The 27,617-nt window shown below is 39.9% G+C and overlaps 1 protein-coding gene across 7 annotated transcripts in view; it reads right to left on the reverse strand.

Annotated features, from left to right (window-relative positions):
- Positions 1–26,474, reverse strand: part of ptpn12 (protein tyrosine phosphatase non-receptor type 12) — a 53,675-nt gene extending 27,201 nt beyond the window's left edge. For all 7 annotated transcript variants that reach the window (XM_032589430.1, XM_032589431.1, XM_032589429.1 and 4 more), the window contains exons 1-2: positions 25,881–26,474; positions 169–277 (exon numbers count right to left, since the gene is read on the reverse strand). In XM_032589430.1, coding sequence (XP_032445321.1) covers positions 169–277; positions 25,881–25,982 — 211 coding nt within the window. In that variant the 5' untranslated portion in view covers positions 25,983–26,474. The remainder of the gene's footprint in view (positions 1–168; positions 278–25,880) is intronic.
- Positions 26,475–27,617: the final 1,143 nt, after the last annotated feature.

The following is a 27,617-nucleotide window of genomic DNA, read 5'->3' on the forward strand; positions in this document are numbered from 1 at the left end:
GATTAGATTGTGAAAGCACTGCGACCGGATGAAAACTGCGAGCATTATTCTAATGGTCTAACGCCCACATCTTCCACACACACATACATGCATGAATGTATATATATATGAGAAAGGAAGAAAAAAATGTACATTAAGAGCTTTGTTGGAGGGTAAACCACTACTTACATGGCAGTATATCTTTGTATCGGTTCTTCTTCACATTTTCTTCCCTCTCTCCTACGTTGGTGGGGTAGATCTTCTCCGTTCGGTACTTGGTTGATAGCCGCCGCAACCGCTAAAATAAACAACACAAAAGAAAGACAAACATTAGTGGATCATAAGCGCTGACGCTGCTCTTACAGAAGTGATTGAACAATTCTTAAACTAAGGTTCAATCATCTACAAAAACAGTCACTCAAAGACTATGGTTATATAAACCACAGAAGGCGAGGCTTTTAAGGCTTGGATCGCTGTACCAGCTGCCAAGCACGGTGGTGGCAACATCATACCGAGGGGCTAATGTGGTACCAGTGGTGCTGGTGCATTGCACAATGTGTCGGATGCCATTTCTGATAGGAAGAATATTCTCTCTTCAACCTGTTCAGAGACATTTAACCAAATATTGAGGAGGTTCTATGGATATTTCTGTTTTCTTCAATTTGGCTATAAATCCTATACCTAGATAATTTGTTAATGTCTTCTAAAATGGTGCCACATTGGTAAATAAGATATATTCGCAGGTTGAAGTTAAAAGCGCATGCCACATCCATCTGGCAGTGCCAGACAGCTTATTCTGCAGTTGAGTCTTATTTGATGATGTTTCATCGTATTTGGTGACAACAGGCACAAGAAAACAAGACATGCTGGCTAATTAACATTTTACTAATTTAACAAACAGGGCGTAAGAGAACCGAACACAACCACAACAGAGTAGTTGGAGGATAAAGAACCTCATCCTCATACCTTACTACATTGAGATTCGCCACCAATGATGACTGGTTAAAATAGCATTCATGTCGGTAATCTGCGCATGTGAACGTCTCTGCGTGACGGAGTACAACAGATGGAAATCTAAAACAGGAGTAACTTGTCAGTTTATCTGTATCAAAACAAGAGAACACAAGCAGCCTGCCAATATGATTGTCTCAGTCTGGTAAAACCACAGTTAGCCGGAACATAAAGGGATTGTGCTTCATATCTGTCCTTACAGGAATCCTGCTTGCAAACTTGCATATTAATGTGCATTTGTCAGCTCTGACACTGCTATTAATACTGCCACATCAAAGCTTCACAAACGCACTCCCTTTTCTCTTCGTATGACAGCGCATAAAGTTCAGCACATCCTAATCTAATATACGCTGACACTGATGAAGACGCATTCGGTTAATGGGAAGGGAACAATTACACAGTCTCTCAGCTGACAGGACAAAACTTAGCCCGACATCCGCAAACACACTGGCTGAGAACAGAGGACTTCCAGCGGCGAGCGGGGATGACAATGTTTTATCATTCATGTCACACACATTTCAAAGAGCAGAGCGCTATTATTTCTAAACGATCAAGCTCTGAACCCAGGGTTTTCTTCTGCCGTTTATAGACATCAGTCTAGTATTCATGTGCTGTGATTTGAGCTCTGTTGAAATCAAGGTGACCTCCATCAGGCATTGTGCCTGAAAGCATCATTGGTACAAAAACCATACAACATTATCTACAAATTCAGCAGAGGATGACTGAAAGAAAAAGGTCAGCTTTCTGAAATTTTTAATTAAAGAGATAGATTAGTTCCACAGAGAGAAAAAAAAATATGTACAGGGTAATAAACATGTTTTTTCTACTGTATATTAGAAATTTTATCAGTTCAAAACACTTGCTTCACTTACTTGAAGCAAGTGTTTTGTTCAATCCATCAATAGTTGTATGTATATTTCTCAGAAGAGAGGGAGGGCTCATTAGTCAGCAGATATCTTAAGTGTAGTATTAACTATCTGACTAATAGTGAAACTATCTGATGTCTAGAACAGAGGCAGAGGAATAGAGAGAAGTAGTTTTGTAGTATTGAGGTTTTTAAATGAAGTAATGCCAAGTTGTTGTAATCTTGTGGGTCGTTGCATATTTTCCTCACAGCTCATAGACACCACATTTGTACATCTTGACTAAACGGACAGCCACAGTTTGAAGTGTTTAGCGTTGTACGGCATCATGTGACGTCTCCAAAACTCCCTAATAAAAAGAATGCACCAAATATGATAAAGACTGGGTTAGGATTGTCCCATCATCCACAGGAGCTTGAAGAATGAATGATGCTGCTGAATCAAAAGCAAAATAAAAGTTGACATGATTCTTTTAGTACTTGGCACATAGGGTTTTGTTTCCTGTTGCTTTCTTGGCCATCCTATCACAACAGTACCAACTACATGTTCACGATGATGGTTCCTCAAAGTCTTTGTAAAATTGCTACAATATAAAGGTTTCTGCACCTCCATCATCAGTTTCAGTCTTAATTTGGAGAAGCAACAACCAGTAAAGAGTGCAAAACCCCTTCAAGCATTCCATCCTGCTCAACAGGATATTGTGCCGTTTCTGTTATTGCTAGAGCACATCTACAAGAGCCTTGTAATGAATTATCTTAACAAGGAAGAGTGTTTACATGGTGAAGTTGGAACTGGGCTCATAATGAAGCATTACGATGTCGTCACAGAAGTTTTGTGTATGCTGAAAAGATTCTAGGAACCTTCTTGAACAACAGGGAGAACATTACATTCTTACCATCAGAGACCCTTCATTTTGTGGCCATTTCTTTTTTGTTTTGGTAGAGTCTTTTCCTGTTTAAAGGGGGTCTTCAGCAGAAAAGGAGATATTCACACATGTTACCAAGCTGTTTTTGTCAACACACGGAGAAGCTAAATTTCAAAACTTTATCAGCTATCTTGGACTTAGTAAATCTGTGGTAATTCATGCCTAAAACAGGGTTTCCACAGTGCATTATAAGCCTGGCGGGCCACCAGGCTTTACTTGTGCCCCCACCAGGCTAAGCATTGCTTATTTATTTAAGTCTTTTTTAAAATGTTTGTATTTTTAAAACCTTATAGCTGGTGTTCAGGTATTCATCTTCCAATTTTTCAATCACACAAAGTTATCAAGTGATATTTTCAAATTTCCTGGCAACTTTAAACATTTTTTAACTCAAAAACACGATGGATGAGTGATTGCCCTAGCACCGGACCACCAGGCTTAGCAAGTTTTCTGGGGGAAATCTGGCTAAAATAACAATTTACACATTTAGTTAGCGTTTTCAGGATTTGGTACATCATGAGAGCCTCTGGAACATCACTGTAAAACTTTTAAAGAAGGCCGACTTAAAAACCTTGAGGAGTTATGAAAAGAAAATCCTGTTGAGCTCCAATAACCCTCATGTAGTATCATTCTCAGGGGTCCTTTTTTTATCCTCTCAGAACTTTCATTTCTTTGTGAAACATTAGGCATATCTGCATCTCGGCTGTCTCTCCTCCCCTCCGTCACTTAGTGAGTCTGAGAAAGTTGGCGTGGGCGTTCAGGCTTCTGAAGCCTCCAGTGAAAAATGGCCCCACCTCTGCTTGATGGCCCTGGCTGCAGGCTTTCCTCCTGTTACTGACGCGGACATGTACTGCGAATTTCCCGAATTTCCCCAAATCTCCAAAGACCTACCTCCTGTTCCTGTTTCACTTCTCCAACTTCTGGACTAATTTAGGTTTCTTTTTTTGTTTTTAAAGTGCTTACAATGAGCTGCTGAAAACTCACAACCAGTTAATACCAGAAGCACAGAAGTGCCCTAAAAACATGATGATCTTTGTACACCACAACAAAGAGACAATCAGCGACTGAGGGAGAGGAAGCAAAGGAGAAAAGGGAGTTTGAGGTACGCAGAGTGAACGTGGGCGGCAGCACAGCTGTGCGTGTGTGTTCATTTATGTCAGAGTGTGGGGTAATAGCATTACAGCTCCTCTGGCCTCATGTGAATTACATTTGCAACAGAGGTCTGCTTCTGTGCTGGGCCACAGCCCGACAAGATGCACAAACAGAAATACACAAACAGCAGAAAGAGGAAAGAAAAAAAAACCCTCAAGCAGTAATGATGATAAGCAGCTTCCCTTTGTAGTAACATTTCACTCCATTTCCAGCAAAGTGGAGAAAATAACACAATTTTCTCATTACAAAAGTAAACTGGGGCGCATTCAGGCACTTAAATAACGGCTCATTTTGGCTGAAGACCACAAAACGTCATCTGTGAACACAAACGAAGTCATCTGTGTTTTACGGGTGATTTTTGAGATTATAGAACTTGGTTTCTTAACCATAATTAAAATGACCACTTTGTACTAGGAGTGAAACATTTTTAGTCTAGAAGTTCTCACTGAGTAAAGAAAAAGTCAAAGTTACTCAAACCTAGGTTTAAATCAGTAAGATGTCAAAAGGTATGGCCTCTTTTTTATATCTTCATAAACTCTGTAAAGAAGCAACATTTCCTCATAATCCAGCTAATATCTGGATAAGAAAGAAAACATGCTGTAATTCTTCTCCAGTCGTTGAGGGTAAAAATGAACCAAGCAAGAATTTTCATCCCAGCCATTTGTGCAATACAATAAATACGAGTAAGCTGTATTTTATCAGCCTAGACAGGGGAGAAATATTTTCCAAGGATTTTATATATTTTTTCATGTTCACATGTTTTATACTGCAACGATATGTGAACAAACCAGAAAAATATGGCAATTTATTTCTAATTAGCGAGGTAGATGTACAACATTGAGTCACCATTGTCCTGAACCCTCTCTCTAATTACTTCTACTTCCTTTCCTACATCAAACACTGACATGTGCAAGCACAAGGACAGACTCGTATAAAAAGGGAGCAGGTTTATTATGTACCAACTAAGAAGGTAGAAATGATATTATGAAATAAAAACATTAGGAAAAGTATCACAGATACACAGGAAAAACAAACTGAAAAGTTGAGGAGAGAGTTTAGTCTAGGCTTTCTCTGAAACTCATGCTAACTAAGCTAAATGACCCTTTCCGTTACAGCTATTACTTAATTCCCACACTCTCAATACACACTACCAGCATCTTAAGGTGTGTGTAAAGATAGAAGAGAAATAAGTAAATATTGCTGCTATCAAGACTTTATTTTTTGAACTTTTCACTGTGCATTAGTCTCCACCAAAGGGCAAAAACCAACAGGGTAGAGGAGGCAATATACTGATTTCCCACTCTAAATTGGTATTTTTAAACAAAAGCACCCCGTACCATGATGCTGCCACCACCGCGTTTCACTGTAGTGTGAACAAAATACGAGTTTTCATTCTGGTCTCATCTGAACCCTGTTATATGGATCATTTGGTTTCATTTGACTATTTAATAGTGTCAAATTAAAGCGAACTGAACAAACATGAACGTCACTCTTCTAATTTAGATTATCAAAGCAGATAACCCAATATAGAGTTTGGACAGCAATAACAACAAAGTTTAACTATTGTCACCTCTGGAGATGGACTGTGCCCCTGTTTCTACACATTTCCCCCTCTTGTTTCTGTTTTCTACTTCCTGCCAGTCAGAGAAGTCACCAGCATGACTGACTCGGTCAGTTTCCTGTGAACTCACAGGGAGGAGCCCACACAGGGGCCAACAACAACTTCAGAGACCCCCTTCCGGGTGTTTGTGACTCATGCATGTTAGCAGAAATATTTTAGACAATGACTTGGATGACATGACTCAAGGATGCCAGAACAGTTGCTAGAGTTAAAGGAGGGAAAGACGTCAAATGTGACAACGTTATAGAAGCTGAAAGAGATGATATTGAATCTAACCTAGATTCTACTCTTCTCTGAATAAGCCATCATCTCTGTACTTCCCTGGCACAATAAATAATTCACACACACACACACACATATACGTACACACACAGAAATACGTTCTGTTTCTTGAACCCAGCACTGATCGGCTGAAAACGTGCTCTTCCTGCAGAGGCGGTGGGGAAAAGGTTTTCGACTGTGGCCAGGAAGTGGGCTCGTTGAGCGCGGGTGGTAGAAAGCCTTTACCGACGGTCACCTTCCATGCACACAGACACACAAAAGCTAAAATAGGTCAGCCCTTACAATGCTCTCAGAAAAATCTATCTGCCACGCCGCAAAAGCATGCGGGGAAAAAGATGCCCTGCAACAGCGCAGAGACTAAAAGGCTTTGCCTCCTGCTCTTTCCAGAATCAGTCAGTGGTGGTCTCTCTCTCTCTTTATTTTTTTTCACCTGGGCGACAGGAATGTCAATGATTTGCCAAAAAGCTGCAAAGTGCATCCTGAAGAGTGTGAATGCTTAGCATGTTTCGTGTTTCAAACTGATTGGAGAACAATGCATTAACCAGCAGAATACTGCGTCAAAAAGGTTTGACAGAAAAAGACAGACGCTTGCTGGGTTTTTAACAGTGAGGTGAAGGTGTGTCCTGGTGATCTGTAGGGCCAGAGGCTAAAGCCATCTGTTCCAAGCTAAACAACAATACGCACCATGAATCCATGTTAAAAACATTAATATAAGTCCATAAGTGGAATAAGCGATAATCAAACCTGTATCTTCATTTTTTAAGTTATATATTATATTATATATAAATATTTTACCCAGTGTTTAAAAGACAAGAACAATCAGGCAGTAAGGATAGGTAAGGCACGTTAGCCGATTTACAGAGTAAAGATTTCTAAGCCACGGGAAAGTTTCGTCAGACTCTTCCTACAGCGAGATCCCAGAGAAAGAGTGTTCTCAGTTTGTATGAAATGTAACTCAAAACTATGAGGGGCCGTTTAGGACAAAATTTACGTTTTGTCTCTCACACACTACGAAAAACTCTCGCATACTCCAAAAAAGTAGCCACGCACACTCCAAAAAATTACGTTTTGTCTCTCACACACTACCAAAAACTCTCGCATACTCCAAAAAAGTAGCCTCGCACACTCCAAAAAATTACGTTTTGTCCCTCACACACTACCAAAAACTCTCGCATACTCAAAAAAATAGCCACGCACACTCAAAAATTACTCACGCACATTCAAAAAATACTCAAATTGCGTATACACACACTACTAAAATGTCACACACACACACACAAACGTTAACTTTCTCGCTCACATACACTACTATCAGCTCGCTCACATACACTGTACTAACAGCTCGCACATTCACAAACGTTAACTTTCTCGCTCACATACACTACTACCAGCTCGCGCACATACACACAAACGTTAACTTTCTCGCTCACATACACTGCTAACAGCTCGCACACACACAGACGTTTATCTCTCACATACACAAGACTAAAGTTGAACACACACACAGTACTAAGACTCGTTTTATGTATGTGTGAGAGCGAGACTTTTTATGAATGTGTGAGAGCGACACTCTTTATGAATGTGTGAGAGCGACACTCTTTTTGAATGTGTGAGAGCGACACTCTTTTTGAATGTGTGAGAGTTGTCACGGAAGAGGCGGGGCATAATTTTTGGATCAAACTGCGCATGCGTAGATCCTAAACTATAAGTTTCGATTGTTGACTCACTGTATGTTCTATTACTTAGTATATTTGTGCTTTTAAATATATATAGAACGTTTAACTTTCTTGTAGATTAAATGTGCTATAGAAATAAATGAATCTGATTGATTGATTAAAAATAGCAAAATTGCTGTAGTACAATCTGTCCACTGGGTGCCAGTATTACAGGAATTATTAACCGGCGCCAACTAGTGCCGAACGAGAGAGAATTGGTCAGGCAGCTGCCATTTTAAACACCATTCTATCTTCTCCGGAGGCAACCAGCACTTTGACAGGCGCATTAAACGATTCAACGACTGCCCGCAGTGCTACAATCTGGCACCCAGTGGACAGATTGTACTACAGCAATTTTGCTATTTTTAATCAATCAATCAGATTCATTTATTTCTATAGCACATTTAATCTACAAGAAAGTTAAACGTTCTATATATATTTAAAAGCACAAATATACTAAGTAATAGAACATACAGTGAGTCAACAATCGAAACTTATAGTTTAGGATCTACGCATGCGCAGTTTGATCCAAAAATTATGCCCCGCCTCTTCCGTGACAACTCTCACACATTCAAAAAGAGTCTCGCTCTCACACATTCATAAAGAGTGTCGCTCTCACACATTCATAAAAAGTCTCGCTCTCACACATACATAAAACGAGTCTTAGTACTGTGTGTGTGTTCAACTTTAGTCTTGTGTATGTGAGAGATAAACGTCTGTGTGTGTGCGAGCTGTTAGCAGTGTATGTGTGCGAGAAAGTTAACGTTTGTGAATGTGCGAGCTGTTAGCAGTGTATGTGAGCGAGAAAGTTAACGTTTGTGTGTATGTGCGCGAGCTGGTAGTAGTGTATGTGAGCGAGAAAGTTAACGTTTGTGAATGTGCGAGCTGTTAGTACAGTGTATGTGAGCGAGCTGATAGTAGTGTATGTGAGCGAGAAAGTTAACGTTTGTGTGTGTGTGTGTGACATTTTAGTAGTGTGTGTATACGCAATTTGAGTATTTTTTGAATGTGCGTGAGTAATTTTTGAGTGTGCGTGGCTATTTTTTTGAGTATGCGTGAGTTTTTGGTAGTGTGTGAGAGACAAAATGTAATTTTTTTGAGTATGCGAGAGTTTTTGGTAGTGTGTGAGAGACAAAACGTAATTTTTTTGAGTGTGCGTGGCTACTTTTTTGGAGTATGCGAGAGTTTTTGGTAGTGTGTGAGAGACAAAACGTAATTTTTTGGAGTGTGCGTGGCTACTTTTTTGGAGTATGCGAGACTTTTTGGTAGTGTGTGAGAGACAAAACGTAAATTTTGTCCTAAACGGCCCCTCATACAAAACAGCCTTCGCTGTGCACCGCTGGTCAGCTAGGCGTCCCTTCTTCTCTGTCCCTCTACCACTGGACATTTTTCCAGTTGAAAAACATTGACAGTCATGTTATGGAGACCATTGAAGCGCCTTTAATTGCTTTTATTAACGTTGTTTTGACAGCACAGTTGGCAAACTACACGTAGCCTATTTAACAAGCCAACCTCTCAACTAAAGGCTAGTTCTCGTAAGTGTTTTTAAGGAGGTCCGGGGTTAAGACGCTTTGCTTTACATTACAGAAGAAGTCTGACTAAAGTAACCTCACTCTTGGGCAATGTCTGTCACCCTCATGCAAGAAGCTTTTGCAGAACTGGAGAGCTCCCTCAGTGACAGACTGCTGCGTCCTCGGTGCACAAAGACTGAAGAGGAAACAGTTGACCATCTCCAGCCCTGAGGAGCCTCTGTCTCATCAGTTTTAGAAGTTTTCCTGCTTTAACACACCCAGATCAAATGAATGGCATCCTGGCAGGTTTCTGTGGAATACTGAGGAGGGGAACTCGGCAGCCGATTGATCTGTGTTGGAGCAGGGACACATCTAAAGCAGACAGGACACCTGCTGAGGACTGGCTTTGGACCCGCCTGGACTGGTGCAGGTATTCCTTCAAACGCCACTCATGAATCAAACTCATCAAGTCTTTTGGCTTGTAAGGAAACAAATCCAAAAACATGAACCCTCCACCCTGATAACCAGCATGAGTCAGTGCTCCGGCCTTTGCTAGCTGATGATCTCTCCAAAGATAACATCAAACAGATTGGATCAGTTACCAAACGGGTAAACACACGCTCACCAGCACACGCTTCATCATGGAGCTGTCATTTCCATTTAATGACAACTGGCCAATATAGGTCAGTGGAGCACAGGCAGCATTCACACATGTGATGGCTATAACAGCTTGTCATTCAGTGACACAAAGCAGAATGTGATTTCCTTTTATCAGCCACCAGGCTTCCCTTCCTTTCCGTCTCCCTTTCGTTTTCTTTTCTCAGCCGTCTGCCACAATCACTGCACACAAACGTAGTTATGCAACAGAGTGCCATGTGGCTTTTCTGGCTAAAAACAGGATCTCGGACCGCTTTGTTTAACAAATTTAGCGAGCAACCGCGCAAGGCGACAATCGCAAACCCCAAAGTCTGCAACTGTGACAATTGATGCAAACTGTGGTCAGATTAAACTGAACTGACTTTGGCTGCGGGAAGCACCTACACTGAACTGAGAGCAGTCGGCTCAGCCAGCCATTTCGGCCAGGGTGCTCACTTCCTCAGAGATCTGTCAAACGTGCATGTACCGTCTGTGTCCGGCTGTAAACCCAGACAGCCACAGAAAAACTGCTCACTGGGCTTCCTGACTAAGCGGTCAGAGGTGTGGAAGGGAAAGAGGCAGAAGAAGTCAGACGAGCCTTTAACAGAACAGAACAAGGAGTAAAGAAAAAATAGTTATCTTGTGATTCTTTTCTTTCTGAGCTATGCATCTTTAAATCCATGAGGATGATCTTCAGTTTTGCTTTGCAAATTAACGTTAAAATCTCTGTGAAAAAATATGAATTTTGCTAAATTTCGCAACAAAAGACTTCCGTCTGAATGGCGGTGGAGTAAGTCGTGTCTTGGCGTGCTCCTGCGGGTTAGCTGTTTTTTTTTCGGTTATTACCTGGCACATTTAATCGACTTCGACTTCAAACGATAACTAATCAATACATTGAACACTAGCCTTTTTTTTGGACACAAAAATGCCACCAAAGCCGGTAAAGGGAGGAAATTCGATTCAGTCCCACCTGCGGCCTGCCCCTCGTGGTGAGTCCTCGGCCTGTGCTGAGTCAACTCCTGTGTCGGAGGCGGCGGCCCGAGCCGCTGCAATTAGCGATGTCAGCAGTCTTAAACAGGAGCTGCTTGCGGCTCTCCGGAATGACTTTACTACTATACTTAAAGCAGAGTTTCATGCTGTTCTTGGTGAAAGTCTTTCTTCGATTAAGTCCGAGCTGCTATCCTTCAAGAAGGAATTGTCCTCTGGCCTCACTGCGGTGCAGGAGAGTTTTACGGGGCTAAACGTAACGGTTGCTGAGATGGAGAAATCCCTATCCACCTGCACTGATGACATCGTTGGCCTCCGGAAGACAGTGGACAGCCTTACTAAAACTGTGGCACAGTTGGAGGACAAATGTGATGACTTGGAGTCCCGGTCCCGGCGTCAGAACATCCGCATCATTGGTGTCCCGGAGGACGACCCTTTATCGGCTTCGACGGCTGCGGTCTCTCGGTTGCTAAAGGAAGCCTTCGGTTTCGCGGAGGAACCGTTGCTCGACCGCGCTCACCGTATCCCGATCCCGAAACCCAAGGCAGGTGAGCGCCCTCGCCCCATCGTAGCTAAGCTACATTACTACTCTGACTGTGTGAAAATCCTGTCGAAGGCAAGGGAGCTGCAGCGGATTAAGATGAACGGTACGACCATCTTCGTTTTCCCCGATTATACTGTTAGGACGGCCCGAGAACGGGCTGCCTTTACAGATTGCCGTCGCCGACTCCGCGGCATTGAGGGGGTCCGGTTCGGCTTGCTCCATCCGGCCCGGTTGCGGATTACCCATGGTGGAACTACGCGAGTCTTCACCTCTCCGGAGGAGGCTAATATCTACATCGAGTCCATTACCAAGTGAGAGCTATAATCACAAGGATTTGTTTCACATTCTGGGGACTTTGTTTTGTCTGGTTAAGTAATATTTTCACATTAAGGAGAAATGGGAAGAAAGGAAAAAAGAAAAAACGGACTGTTTCGAAATAGTTGGGGCTTACTTGTGTAATTCAAATGATGGATGTTTTCTGCAGGTGTTGTTGATTTCCTAGAATAGTGCCTATTGTATATTTTAATTTTCTCTCTATTCTGCTGATTCTGCAGGAGTCGCCTAGTATTAAAGGGAGCTTTTTTGTTGTTGTTGCGCTGTTTGGCTGTAAGGATAAGTTTAAAGTGGCTCCTGTTGGAGTCTGCACGGTCCCTTCATTTGGGGAAGGGCAGAGTGCAAGTAAGGGGTGGGGGGGAAAATGTTTGCATATGTTTTCTTTTGTTTTTTGTGATTTTTTTTTTTTGTCCCTTCTTGGGGATGGAGGGGGTGGCAATATCTTTCAACTTCTGTTATAAACAACTGGTCACATGTCTGTTGATTTGAAAGCGTCTGTTAGATTCCTAAGTTGGAATGTTAAAGGTCTTAATAGTCCAGTGAAGAGATCTAAAATAAACTCTCATCTGAAGCGCCTAAACCCTGATATAGTATTTCTACAGGAAACACATCTGCAGAATGCAAATTGGTCCAGGCTCAAATATTCATGGGTTGGAGAGATTTACCACTCGGGCTTCAACTCGAAAGCTAGAGGAGTAGCCATATTATTTAATAAGAAGGTTCATTTCACAGCATCAAAAATAATGCGAGACACAAATGGCAGATTTCTTATAATTGCAGGTAGTCTGTTCCATACCCCTGTCTTATTAGTGAACATTTATGCACCAAACTTTGATAATCCTGATTTTATAAATAATCTATTTAGCACACTTCCTTTTCTTGACACTCATTTGTTGATTCTAGCTGGGGACTTGAACTGTGTAATGAACCCAGCATTAGATCGCTCCTCATCTCGGGCCTCTACGCAGTCAAATATGTCTAAATCAATTTCGGACTTTATGACCCAAAATGGGTATGTAGATCCATGGAGGTCACGTAATCCGCTAACTAAGACATATTCTTTTTTCTCTCAGGTACACCAGTCCTATTCCCGTATAGATTATTTTTTTATTGATGGCTCTTTAATGCATAGAGTCACATCTTCTGAATATTATCCGATTATTATTTCTGATCATTCCCCTTTAAGCCTTGATATAAACTTCATGAATAAACCCCGTTCTTGCCCTTGTTGGAGATTTAATAGTCTCCTGTTATCTGATGAAGCATTCAATAAATTTATCCTATCAACAATTGATGATTTCCTTACGTTTAACAAGAGCGACACAGTTTCTTTCTCATTATTATGGGAAACATTAAAAGCCTATCTTCGGGGTCAGATTATTTCTTTTTCAGCTAATGCTAATAAAAATATCCGTACTAAAATATCAGAAATATCAACAAAAATTCAGGAAATCGACAGGCAAAATGCCACTAATCCGTCATTCGCTTTACTGAAGCAACGACTGGATCTTCAAACTGAACTTGATCTCCTAACAACTTCTGATGCGGAGCGTCTCTTGATTCGATCTCGAGCCTCTTATTATGAGCATGGAGAAAAACCAAGTAGGCTCCTGGCACACCAACTGAAACGCAAAGCTAGCTCTCGCACAATATCACAAGTCAAGGATCAGTTAGGCAATCTCGTTTCCGATCCTGTTTCTATCAGTGACATTTTTAAGAAATTTTATTGTAATCTGTATAAATCTGAACTGCAATCGGGCTCAGATGAGTTATTTGCCTTTCTTCAGAATATTGACGTCCCTAGGTTAAATAAATTGGTTTCTGATCAACTTGATGCTCCCATTAAATTGGAAGAAATTTTTACATCGATCAATAATATGCAGAGTGGTAAGGCCCCCGGCTCGGACGGTTTTCCTGCCGAATTTTTTAAGAAATTTAAAGACAAGATGGCCCCTCTTCTTCTCGAGGTCTATAATGAGTCCCTGGGGCGTGGCCTGTTGCCCCCCACGTTGGCTCAGGCTTCAATTTCTCTCCTGTTGAAGAGGGGTAAAGATCCTACTGCTTGCGAGTCTTATAGGCCCCTGTCGCTCTTGAATGTGGATTTTAAAATTTTAGCTAAAATACTCGCAACTCGGCTTGAGATGGTGCTTCCTCAGATTATTTCGCATGAACAGAATGGATTCATCAAAGGTCGTCATTTGTTCTTTAATATTCGTACATTATTGAATGCAATTTTTTCAGCTCATTCCCCCACGTCTCCGGAGGTGATCATTTCTCTTGACGCCGAGAAAGCCTTTGATCGAGTAGAATGGGAGTACCTCTTTGCCGTTCTCAATAGGTTTGGTTTTGGGGGGAGGTTTTTGGCCTGGATCAAGCTACTTTATTCATCTCCTCAGGCTTGTATTGTCACCAACTCCGTCCAATCTAATTATTTTCCATTGGGACGCGGTACGAGACAGGGTTGTCCTCTTTCTCCTCTCTTGTTTGCGTTAGCCATTGAACCTCTTTCTGCTGCGCTAAGATCCCTCTCTTCTTTTCATGGAATTATCCGCTCTGGTGTTGAACTTAAACTGTCCTTATATGCAGACGACCTTCTCTTGTATGTTTCGGATCCTTTACATAGTCTTCCTCCTATTTTGGATATTCTTGAAAAATTTGGATCTTTCTCCGGCTACAAAATTAACTTGCTTAAAAGTGAATGCTACCCAGTAAACTCACTGGCATTGGAACTTGGGCATCCTGACATTCCTTTTAGACTCAGCCCCTCAGGGTTTAGGTACTTGGGAATTAATATTACACGTACTCTGCCCTCAATGTTTTCTCAGAATTTTGCCCCCCTAGTCTCTCAAATTGCATCAGATTTTCAGAGATGGAACTCTCTCCCTCTTTCACTAATTGGCAGGATTAATGTTATTAAAATGAATGTTCTACCTAGACTTCTTTTTTTATTTCAATGTATCCCTCTATTCTTGCCTAGACAGTTCTTCAAGTCCCTCGATCAGATGGTTTCTTCATTTGTGTGGAACAATAAGGCCCCCAGATTGAGGCTTTCTCTATTGCAGCAGTTCACCACGAGTGGTGGTCTCTCCTTACCCAATTTTGCAATGTATTACTGGTCTTCACATATTCATAAATTGATTTATTGGCTAAATTCACCTAATCTGATCTGGTGTAAACTTGAAATTCAATCGATTTCTACATCTTTTTCACCTGCCTCAATTATCTATTCATCACTACCAATTAAACTATCCTCTGTTATTACAAATCCTATAGTGCTCTCTACACTTAAGATCTGGTCACAATTTAGGTCCCATTTTAAATTTATGTCTCCCTCTATTAAAATGCCGTTATTAAAAAATCCTTTATTTTCTCCTGCGACCACTAATGTTGGCTACAGAGTTTGGCATGAGAGAGGCATTTGTACAATGAGAGATCTCTACAAAGATGGTCTATTTCTTAGTTTTTCGGAGTTGTCCTCGAAATTTAACCTACCTACTTCTCATCTGTTTCTCTATTTCCAAATTAGACATTGTGTTTCTTCGTTGTTCCCTAATTTTCCAACTCTTCCTGTTGATCCACCATGGGTCGACCTTCTAGTTTTGACACCCAATCTGAAATCACCCCTTTCCAATATATATGGAAAGCTTATGGGAATTGAGCCCGATTCATCGGGTAAAACCAGAACTCTATGGGAACGTGAATTGGGTGTTGAACTGTCTGATTCATGGTGGGATAAAGTTATTCTCAGTATACGTCAAAGCACACCATGTGCCAGATTACAGCTTGTACAGTTTAAAGTGATAAACAGAGTCCACTTCTCAAAATCCCGTCTATCTACAATTTTTCCTTCGATTTTGGACCAGTGTGACAGATGCCAGACCTCTCCCTGCAACTTAAGTCATATGTTTTTCTTTTGCCCGAACTTACAAAAATTTTGGAACTATGTCTTTTCCATACTCTCAGGGGTTTTTGGAATCCAGATCCGAAGCGATCCACTAATTGCCATTTTTGGAGTTCCAGGGACCTCACTTAATCTGTCGCCCCTGCAGGGGGAGGTCTTGGCTTTCTGTTCTCTCCTTGCCAGACGCTGCATTTTACTCTGCTGGAAATCTCCTATATCTCCATCTACTTCACAATGGCTTAATACTGTAAGATCATGCTTAAGGATAGAAAAGATTTTATTAACAGTGAAAGGTAGTTCAGCAAAATTTACTCACAAGTGGGCACCTTTTGTGACATACTTAAAATCTCTGCCTTTATAATGCATATCTTGATGTGACTGACCCATCATGTCATGGGACTAAAATTTACAGAACAATTGAGTAAAGTGTTGTTGCCTTTTAGGCTCTCAATGCCGTCCAACCCCCTCATCCCCCCCCCCCCCCCCCCCCCTTTATTTTTTATTTTATTTTATTTTATTTATTTATTTTTTTTTTTATGTAATTTTACTTATTTGGTCTCGTTTTTGTTATGTCAGTACGGGGATTTGTGTTCGTTGTGTGTTAAAAAAAAAAAAAAGAAAAAATCGGAGAAGTCATGTAAGCTTTGCAAAATGTATGTAATATCAATGTATGTATGTTCTCCTGATAAACAAATAAACAAAAAAAAAAAAAAAATTTCGCAACAAAAAGTCAAGACGCCGCTGCATTTGTTTCTAGTGCTTTCATTCTTGAAGGTGAATCAGTTCCAACATTATGTATAGATTCTCACAATGAAAAATGGATAAAATTACTTTTTTGGGTTAAGGCACATATTTGTTGGATAAACAAAATCCCAAGTTAAGAAATTATCATTTTCAACAAACTCACCACACATTCACAAGCTCCCTACAGATGTATGGGAGGAGAAACAGGCCCACATCATCACCAGATTCTTTATTTTGCATATTCTTTTTCTACTTCACACCAAACCCATGTGGAGTTAGTAGAGAAAAAGTTGAGTCTCATCTGCTCGAACGAGACTGTTAAAGTCCTGGTAAGGTTTAGCAAACTCCACACATTTATCTTTGCAATAGGACAGGACATGCTTTTGGCTGCCTCCCAAAGAACAGGTTTCATGGTTGCTACAGAAACATTTTGAACCCCGGATTACTAATTAAAATGTCCTAGAAACTGATCTACAAAAAAGTGACAAATTAGAAAATGCTCGAGTTACATTTCTTCAAACTGACTGTTAGTTAAAACAATATATGTGCTAGTTGTTGTTTTATTATCAATATTTTTTTAACATGGGATTTATTTATTTCGCTGAATAAAAGAAGGTGATATAAAAATTTGCTTTTTTCTTAACATGAGTGGCCACAACAAATGACCAGCTTTAATGATTTAAATTAAAACGGAGTCTTCGTTGTATGTCGGCAAAAAGGGTTAAGTGGCATTAGTGAGGATATAATTTCCCTCTCTGGATCCAGCCCTGCAGCAGGAAGCAGATGTGGACAAACCTCACATAATCCCAGGCATCTGGGACCGAGGGTCATTGTGTGTTCAGTGTGTCCACCTTTGTAGTTTTTGCTTCCCAACTGAAAGTTATTTGATTATAAATACTGCAAAGATTAATTTCTCAAATCAGATTATAAATGTGACCCCCACTGTGTGATTTTTTAAAAATTTTAAAGTTTGCTTCACATACAGCCAACACGACTCGTCTATAGAACCATTTCCTTTCACATAAATCACATATTACCAGAAGACGGCATCAGTGGAAATTTCCTGTGTGTGAGCGTGTGTGGCCTCCTTATCTCGATCAATTAAGTTCTTCTGCCATGTCGGCGGGTCAGCTCGCTTTCATCCACTAAAGCCTCTCTCACTCACACACAAATACATGCACACACCAGAACTGCAGAGCGGAAATACTGGGTTACGGTTTTTCTCGGAAGCAGCCGTCTCCGAGGCTGCGTTTTGAGTTAAGCCGTGGGAAGGGTTTGGGTGAGAACCAGGGAGACTTGTGACACCAGAAGAAATTGGGAAGTCGTGTTTCATGGTGTAGTAACACGAGGAGGGCAGACAGTAGTCGCCACACACAAACGCACTGAGGACCAGCAGCCGAGCCCTGCGGTGCGCCCCTTTGCACCCACGCACAAAAACAAGCCCATAAAAGCTCAGACAAACAAACACAGCTGGATTCTCATTTTCTGAGGGAATACAACCATCCAGGCACTTTTTACCAGCCTTCCACTGCACATACATTAAAATATGTATGTACAGCCAAAGTACAGCTGCAAATATGCTTTGGGAACCGATAAATGTTTTTCATTTTCTGGGCTAGTTTACATAGGATGAACAAAGTCCTGAAACGCTTAGCAATAATTTCCAGCTACAAATATCATATTGTTCAAATTTTATGTGATAGACCGGCACAAAAATTAAATGAAGGAAAACTGAATTTTTATTACAAATTAAAGTCACAAAAATGTGGTTTGAATTTGTATGTACACCCCTTTACTCTGATACCACTTAATAAAATGAAGGTAAAAGATACGGACTTCAAGTTTTATCACGATATTTTGCAGAAAAGTGATAGAGATAAAAGTGAGTTCCATAAATGGAATTTATGGTGACAAAGAGAAATTTATTGCGATAAAGGATAAAAACAATAAATGCTCAAGGTTTGGTGGTAATGATCTACATCTAAATATACATCAATGACCTGTTACAGAAGACCTGCAGGACCAAATGGTCCACTCAAGTACCAGAAATAAATATGATATAATTTCATTCCAATTCTCAATTATGAGCTACTTTATCCATCAATCCATCGTTTCGGGCGAGAGGCGGGTTCACCCTGGACAGGTCGCCGGTCCATCGCAGGGCAACAGAGAGACAGACAGGACACACAACTATGCACACACACACACACACCTAGGGAAAAATAGAGAGACCAATTTACCTAACAGTCATGTTTTTGAACTGTGGGAGGAAGCCGGAGAACCTGGAGAGAACCCACGCATGCACAGGGAGAACATGCAAACTCCATGCAGAAAGACCCCGGGCCGGGAATTGAACCCAGGACCAACGGCGCCACTGTGCAGCCCACTGTGCAGCTGTACTTTATGTGTATATAATATATAAAATCCCCATTAAACACACTGAAGATTGTGTTTGTGAAGTGATAAAAAAGCTGGGAATTTTAGGAGGTATGAAAAATGTTTTCAACTATAATTATTTTATAGATATTCTTATTATTTTTTTCTTTAATTATTGTCTAAAACAATCAAATCTTTGAAAAGCTTCATCAAGTGTCTGGTTTGTGTTTCGCGAAGCTCCAAGGCTCAATTTCGGCATGCCTCACTGATGAGTCTGAAATAAGACTCATCATGCCAAACATCCTCCAGGTGGTAAATGACTTCACCAAGAGTAAATCCGAGCCAGTTCGACTTCTTCATTTTGATCACAAATCCCGGATTAAAAACGCACCATATTTTCTTATCTATTCTCTGTCTCACAGCTGCATAAAAAAAAAAAAATTGTCGCCTTCACGCTTCTATGCACTTAAAACATAAACTTGCATGACAAAGTTCATGCAAAATTAATAGACATGCAAAACCAAAAGAGAATATTATTAGAAACTGTTACCACACACGTACATAAGCTTATGTTCAACACTTTCACGTTTCCCCTTTTCTGCATCCCATCTCAGTTTCTTCTGTCTGCCAGACAGGACACTTCACATAAGTGTGTGTGTGTTTGCACTTTTTCGCTTTCTTTGATGTGCTGATTTGGAGTCATCAGCATGCAGAGGTGTGGCAGGAACACACACTACTACACACACACATAGGGGCTGAACTCCTAAACCCTGTCTAGACTGCATTATCGAGCTCCACTGTAGCTACATGTGCGCTTTATGTTGGCACATTTAACAGTTGGTAAGATAATATCAAAGCCGCTGCAGTGACACAACATAAAGGTAACAGCTCACACAGATCTGTGCTTCTTTTAGTTTCCGGCTGTACAATCTGCTTCCTGTCTTTACTTCAAGCTCCTTTGACTTCTTCTTGAGTGAAAATATTTGTGGCTTCACCTGCTGACTAAAACACCTACACAGACACTTAAAGTCTTACTTAAATTTTAGAACATGTTTATAAAATGAAAGGCCGAGCCTAAGTGATGCACGAGGTACACCTGAGAGTAAATTTGTGTAAAAAAGACAAGAGAAAAGAAACAAAAACCCTCAGCCCTCACTTGTCCCAGCGCACTCGGATGAAATAATTTTTTTTTATCAATGTTGCAGTTCTCTTATACTGCAGATAAGCCCAAAATTACATGAATAGCACACACCTAATATTTAAAAACGGTCCAAATTCAACTCAGATCAGTCGAATCACAGCCACATTCAGGTTCAACTGTGTGCAATCCGATTTGATTGTAATTACAGAATGATTAAAGCCAGTGGTAAAAAAAAAAAAACTACAAAGGAAGCTCTCCTAATTTGTATTAAATTACCACCTTAGTGCTCCCATTACTCTGAGCTTTAACACAAGGTGGCGCTGATGTGCCTTTAACTGTTTGTCAGCAGCTATTAATGCAACAGAAGAAAAACAGCAGCAACAGCTTAGCTACGGACTGCTATCAATCCAGATGTTTAACAGATTCCTTGCATATTCAAGAACAGCACCAGATATAGAAATATAATTATAATCACAATATAGGTGAGCGTAATGTTACTATCAGAAAAGACGGACTAGACACAATATTTTTCTGGGCATACATTCCTCAAACTCTAAATATAAACAGCATATCTGGTCAGCTGGATGGATGACTACTCCATTTCTACACCAGCGTGTATTTTTGTAGCAAAGCTCATGGAAGATGGTGGAAAAAAGAAAGAAAAGCCTCCAGAAAATTTGATTTAAACATAATCCATATCACTATTACAATTCTCGGCATTCCAAAATAAAATATTTTCCTGAAATTGTGCAGTTCTACTCTGGACAGTATGTTCATAAAATAAAATGCAACAAACTCGCAGTAATAGACTTAAAAATGTGCAGATGAGGTGGTTTTTGGATTAAGTGCTGGAATATTATGAATTGTAACAGTAAAATATTCTGTAAAAATGCTAAGGTTTCATTCTGTCATGATATGTATACAAAAATGTGAAACAAAAATCTGACATGATTTTAGTTTTGTCTCTGTTTTATTCCTACGTATCACTTACTATAGTCACATCAATGTTATCAATAACTTTTAGCTAAATTACATATTTAATTATTAGATATTTTACTTGTATATCACTTAAAGTATTTTCAATACAGATTTTTTTTAGATATTGTTTTAAAATAATATTATCTACTGACACATTCAAGGCATTTTAAAACAGTAACATTTGCTAAACTTTTTGCACGCCTCACTAAGAGACTAAATGAATTGTAACTTTATCTCCTACAGTGAAGCATGGTGGCCTCTCTCTTTCAGGGCATTTTTCACTGCACACATTTCCCAGCTCCGTCTCAGCAGCTTGGAGGTGTTTATTAAACTACTATCAAATTGAACTGTACTAAAAGCAAACGTAATATGGTTTGCAACCCAGGTCAAAACTCAAAAAGGAGAAACCGTATGGGGTTTTTTTTCTCCTCCATGCAGAAAAACTGAAAAGGTTAAAAGTTTGCTGCATAACTTTTTTTTTAGCACTTTGAAGGAGGACACCCAGCTTAAAGATGAAAGGTAACCAAGACAAAATGACTGGCGGTTGAGTTTGCGGTAACTGGGTTCCCCTGCGAGTGAGCGGCAAGTTGGACAAGCTTTGCTAAAGTCATGTGATATTCAGGACTCTCTTATGCTCAAATGCAGTTTGCCTCAGGATATCGTCTCCAGCTCCAGAACAACCGATAAATTGTGGTAAGACTGCGAATTATGCTAAAGTTGAAGATTTGCAGTTTTCAAGAGACTTCAGATTATGCATACGTCCATATTTTCTTGTTTCCTACTTGACTCCTTCCTTCCCCAGTTTTTGACACTTCCTGTCTTCCTTCCTCATCCTCTTCCTTTCAACAGTCCTTTATTCCTTCAGTCCATCCATGTTTCCTTCTTCCCTCCCTTTGTCTCGCCCTCATTTTTTTCTTTTCTTGATTCTGCTTTTCATTTTTTCCCTCCATTCCTTTTCTCACTTCTTCCGTCTTTCATTAGTCATTAACTTATTTACTTTATTCCTTCCTTCTTTCAGTGCTAGCTTCTTTTAATATTCCCCCTTTCCTTGCATTCTTCTCTTACTTTCCATTTTCTAACTTCCTTCTTTCTTTCCTCATTCCTTGTCTCTTCCTTTCTTCTTTGTTGGATCCATATTGTGTTTTTTGAAAGTTTGATACTAAAAGCATTTGGTTAGTTTTATTTAAGTCTGAAACAATGAATGGCATTTGGACATAGAAAAGATGCACACAAACTGTGGTGGCCTTTTCTCATTCCACTGCTGAAATATGTGATTTAAGAAAATACATTTTAGTAAAACTTTACTAAAGATATTTTAATCTAATCTTGAATCCTTTTCCAACATTTTGTTAGTGTTTGGTTAATTCATCTAAAAAAAAAGAATAAGAAAAGAAAAAAAGTGTCTCTTTCATCAGAAAATTTGAAAAGTCATGGGTTGACTGAGCAAGCTGATAAGCACCTTATGCAACAAGTAAGATTGCTATTGTTTGGTTTTGGGGAACTAGAACTCCACAGATGGTCCATTTTTGCAGAACCTGTGTCATGAGACCGACTCCAGGGTGCAGCAGTACGTGTTTTGTTTCTTGCACAATCAGTATTTTCAAGATAACCTGAAGCAGAGTAGAAAGGTAGAACGTCTTCTATACCCAACACACCTCAATGTGGATAAAATAATTGCATCACGTATATTTTACTCAATCTATGTAGAAATCAGTGGAGCCACTAGTTCCAGAAACAAAGTTTTATTTAAAAAGATGCTTCTGGCTAAATCCGCTGTCCTGAGAAGATCAAGCTTGTTCGTAGTTTCTTAATGCCCAGTAGCAAAACATCTTATCCTAAATATTTCTGAGTTAATGCAGTCCAATAGGTACTTTGAGACATTTGGAATGAATACTATCAAAGTACATTCATCCTTTGAAATGGCCCAGTCAAAGTCTAGACCCAATTCTAACTCAGAATCTTCCCAGACCAACCACACTGGCTGAGTTTAAGCTTTAAGCAAAATTGGATGAATTTTAGTCTGTACATGGGCAAATCTAGTAGAAGCATGATTCTGAATGCCAGACTTACTAGATTTGTTTTGATTCAAAAAAAAAAAAAAAAAGATTTCATTTTCTTTTAACTTCAATTCACAATTATGAACATCTCTAGCAAAAAATACAAAAATTTTGGTATTTGGGGGCATTTTGGTAATATTGGTATTTATAGAGAAACATAATCCTGACATTAAAAATGAACATCACATATTTTCCAAGGGATCGGGTCCCACAACAACAGAACTGAGCTGCACAAACTTGGGTTTGTAGCCAAATGAGAAAGAAATATGTATCCATGCTGCTCTATCAAATTGTTGAAAAAGCCCAGCGAACAAAGAGTATAATCTCTGACTCCTTGCCCCTCTGGAGCCTGTAATTATGCCTATAAAACACATTCTATATATAAACAACAATAGACGGTTAAAGTGGGAGTTACATCAGGTTGTTCTGGTGACTCACAGCGCAGAAGGAGCACAACCCATGCGCTTGTGGCGGTAAGGCTTTAAAACGCGTCCTTCACAGCAGGCTGGAGCTCGGTAAAACGGACTGTGACGTGAAGGCCGTGGCCGGTCAACCTTCGCATCGCTCTAATCGGTATGCTGGCACACAGCTCACCTGCATTCAGTCAGGACAGGTTTTCTCGGTTCCTGGCTGCGTGAGCTAAGTCACTTTAAATAAATAAAAAAAAGATTTAAAGGAACAAGATTTGCCTGAAGCTCTGTTTAAGTTGCGAAACTTCACTTACGGTAATCTAGTTACTGTAACGACAATATAACAGGAGTTGGTGCAAAAGCGAGAGAGAAAGCTTTCCTCAGGAGAAGCACAGTAACCTAATAGAAAACAGAAAATAAGAAGCAAAAGGAAGGTTTGTACAGAAACACAACTTCACAAACAACCTTTTCCTTTAGAGAGATGCAAGAGCTGTTTGAAAGCAGATAGCCTAACAAGGCGTGGATACGTGTTAAATATGTAAATGTTTGGTATATTGGTGGTAAATTGAGAAGCAATCATTTAGCAGAGAGACTACCCAGCTCCTAACGCCAGTTTGTCTTCTTCAAAGACAAACAGTTATCATTCCCACTGTTTTGTTGGACTCTTAATGTGCTGATAATGTTTCACTCTGCAAGCCATGTACAAAATGTTATGAAATAGGCCAAGAAAGAATGTTGCAAGCTCCAGCAAGCAGCGTGTGCACGAAGTGGGGAAGTAAGGAGTGTTTGTTTGCAAGTGTAGACAAATACAAGAAAAGTTTAAATGCTGAGGCTGATTAGCCCAGACGACACTCCATGATTTAGGGGGGGGGGAAAAATGGTTTGCTATAAGAAAAAGTACCTACTGAATCCATTTGTATTTCTAATCCCTCGCTACACTTAGTCCGAATGCAAACGCGCCAATTAAAAGTCTTCTACCACCCATTTAAAACAAAATTCTTAAGGCCTGAGAAGTTATTTTAGAAGTGCCATTCATGCTATTTCAGCTACTCCACAAGCCCAGGGAGAAGGAAAGGCCTTATTTAGAGTTCAGAGTTGCAACATCCAGAGATGGAACAAACACAAACTTATTGCCACCAGTCTGTGGTCATCAGACAAACAGAACAAGATGTTGAAATCACCAATAAACTACTGTTTCCAATATCAGAAGGATCTTCCATGCATACAAGGCAAATAGCTTAATAATTAATTTGTCATTTGTCCATTTATTGAGTGGAAATAACTGTTTGGATTGATTTCACTTCCCGTATCAATTGCAGCTGCGATTTGGCCGACATGAGGATCCTGCAGAAGATAGTGAGGGGAGCAGAAAGAGTGATTCGAGTATCTTGATTGTCTTGACAATCACCCTCGACATGAACTGAACTGCTGTCATCAGTAAACCCCCCGGGCTGATACGCTGAGTTTTGCCTCAGGTCACTGAAATGCTGAACTGAAGTTGGCCAGAACTCGTTTTCTTTCAGCTCAGATCTCCCAATTCAGATCAATGTTTGTCTAGATGACTAGAAAACGCAAAACACATGCATTGCAGGTCCTTAAACTGGAGCAGTGGTTTTGAATCAAACTTCATCCTCATCAGAATCAATCTATCAATCTTTTTTATTTCATTACATTCTACAATTATCTATTATATGCCAAAAACAGTCTCATTTTGACTAATGGTATTAGACTATAAATGGGTTTGATTTCATATTGATTTCATATGCCCAATTCTTGTTAGACCGACTATTTATAGAAATGCACTCACCAGGCTTTTCTTGTTAGATATCGATTGTCTTTGACGTCTGACCTGCTGTTAGACGCCGTTTTATCTTACAACTATAACAGAAAACAAATGTGCCACAGGTTCTTTAATATGTGTAAATGTAACAGAAAATTAACTAACTTCAATATCTCTATTTACGTAAATAATATGTTGATGCATTCGCAGACCAAATATGGTGGGAGCTTTAAGTTTTGACTCAGAGAAATGATTGCACTAATCAATTTGCCTAAGATTGGAATCAGATTACTTTATTTTGATTAAATGTATATTTTTTCCATGCATTTTGATCTATTAAACTGCTGAAGATTTCAAAGAAATTCTCTCATTTTTTTGGTATGCTATTAGTCATATAATAAATGTAAGACTTGGTGGAGAAATCTTAATCTATTGTACATATTTTACCTTTCTATACCAATCCAGTCACTAAGAAATTTAAAGGTACATAAATTTGCACCCAATATTCCTTTTAAGTGATTACAAAAGAAGCATTGCACTGTAACCCAACAATCATGATGACCAGACAGACAGTAAAAGCCACAACAACACAGCACTTTAACCTTAACTTAGCTGCTCCAGTAACACCTAAACATTAACAGAAAAATAATGGCCTGCTTGTGTGTGTTTTTTTTTTGTTTTGTTTCTTTTTTTACATTTCTGAAAGCAGAACTCGGTGGTTGTTGCTGAGGTTTGGGAGACAATGCAAGGCCGCCATATAAAGACTGGAAATGGGAGGAAAAGGAAGAGGGCAGTGTGGCCGCCCCTGCCTCACCTCCTGGGGGATACAGGGGAACCAAGAGACGGGAAGGGGAGGTGGTGGGATATGGAGGAGGTTCTGTGTGAAATAAATGCAAGATAAAGATCCAGGTTTGTGCTCCTGGTAATTCTGACCCACCATAAAGTCGCTGCCGAAGTTGTCCTCTGCCCTGTCCTCGTCCAATTCGCTCATGGCCTTCACCCTCTGGATAAAGTTTCTCAGGATGCCGGCTTGGTCCATCCTTCAGTCCTCTTGTAACGCCGCCTTTTCCCTTAAAACGATTCCCCAAACTAACAAGGTGGGAATAATGCAAAAGAGGCTACAGGGGGTGGGGGTAAAAATGGGTAATAAATAAAAATAAATAGGCTTCACGGGTCCTCCCAGAGAGTCATCGTCGGTTCGCTACACAACACATTTTTTTATTATCGCCCCATGTTGTTCCTGCCTTCCCGTCTTTCTTCTGGACTATTTCCACAACGACAGCACTTAGTCCCGAAGAAAAGCGCCAACCGGCTCCGCAGCCCCGCAAACAAGTTCCTAAACGTGGCGTGGTGTCGACCGTGATGGCCTGGCGGTACAAGAAACGAAAAATACAGCAAAACGGGACCCAAAAATGAGAACCACACCGGTCCGGTTAGTATTTCCACCCCTCCCTGTCTACCTCGATTGCCACATTCACACACTGCCGCCGCTGCTGCTGCCGCTGCTGCTGCTGCTATTCCGCTACTGGGGGGAACATCCGGACAGGGCACAGCCAACAAGAGGTAGACCCGCCTCTGACAGGAAATGTCCGCCTCTGATTGGTTAGTGAAAATACAATGTTGGAATCCCATTGGATAAAATGGATGCTGCTCTACTAAATGAGTGCGTGTGATTGGAGAGAAAGCATGTCCCTTGTTTCGACACGTATTAGTGTCGGCGCTTTCAGAAAATAATGTGAAATAAATAAATAAATATATACTAAAGAAAATATGCAATATATTTTACGTTTACAGTATTTTTAGACATACTTATTTGAATATATAGTTAGAGTACTTGGTTTAGCCAGGCTTCTTATTTTGCACAACTTAAATGACAGCAAATGTAAAACGAATAAAATAAAATAAAAAATTCAAATTAAAAATGAGACAGCAAAACTGTAAATAATGCAACAATTCAGTTTGCTTCAAAACTTATTTAATTAAATATGCTGCCAATGTTGTATTGAGTGAAACTTATATAAAATGGAACAAACCACCACAGATCTAGAAACCAAAACATTGGTTTCACAGATAACACTTTAACATAAAAATAAACTAATATATATTATATTATAAATGGCCAAGAAGCAAAAGTATTTTTGAAGTACTTATTGATACAGAATTAAATATTTTTTTTAATAAACTCCCTTTTTGGTGATATCCTCAGTGTTAGTAATTGACAGCTCAAACTATGCACCAGTAAATAAATGATGAAGTAACATAAAAACCAGCTGCAAAGCACCACAACTATTCATGTTGTTTTTCAGCAAAAAAAAACAACAAACAAACAAACACTTTGGGGAGAACAAATATATTCATAAATTTGAACTGGAAGGGAAATAAATAACTAAATGGTCTTTATACATGTGTACAAATAAAAATCTGAGATGAAGAATATTTGCATTCTGCTCCCTTTACTCTAATACAATTGTTCAACTTAATATGCGATATTGGAAAATGGACCAAAAAAAATCCTGCCCATTTAGTAAGACATGGCTGTCCACTTAAACTAACAAGCAATGAGGTCATTAATCAAAGAAGCAGCCCAGAGTCCCATTGAAATTCTGGTTGAACTCCAACAATCCACAACTCAGTTAAGACAAGACAACTGTTGGTTGGCCACTATACACACACT

The sequence above is a fragment of the Xiphophorus hellerii genome, chromosome 17, assembly GCF_003331165.1.
Source record: "Xiphophorus hellerii strain 12219 chromosome 17, Xiphophorus_hellerii-4.1, whole genome shotgun sequence".
Lineage (NCBI taxonomy): Eukaryota > Metazoa > Chordata > Actinopteri > Cyprinodontiformes > Poeciliidae > Xiphophorus > Xiphophorus hellerii.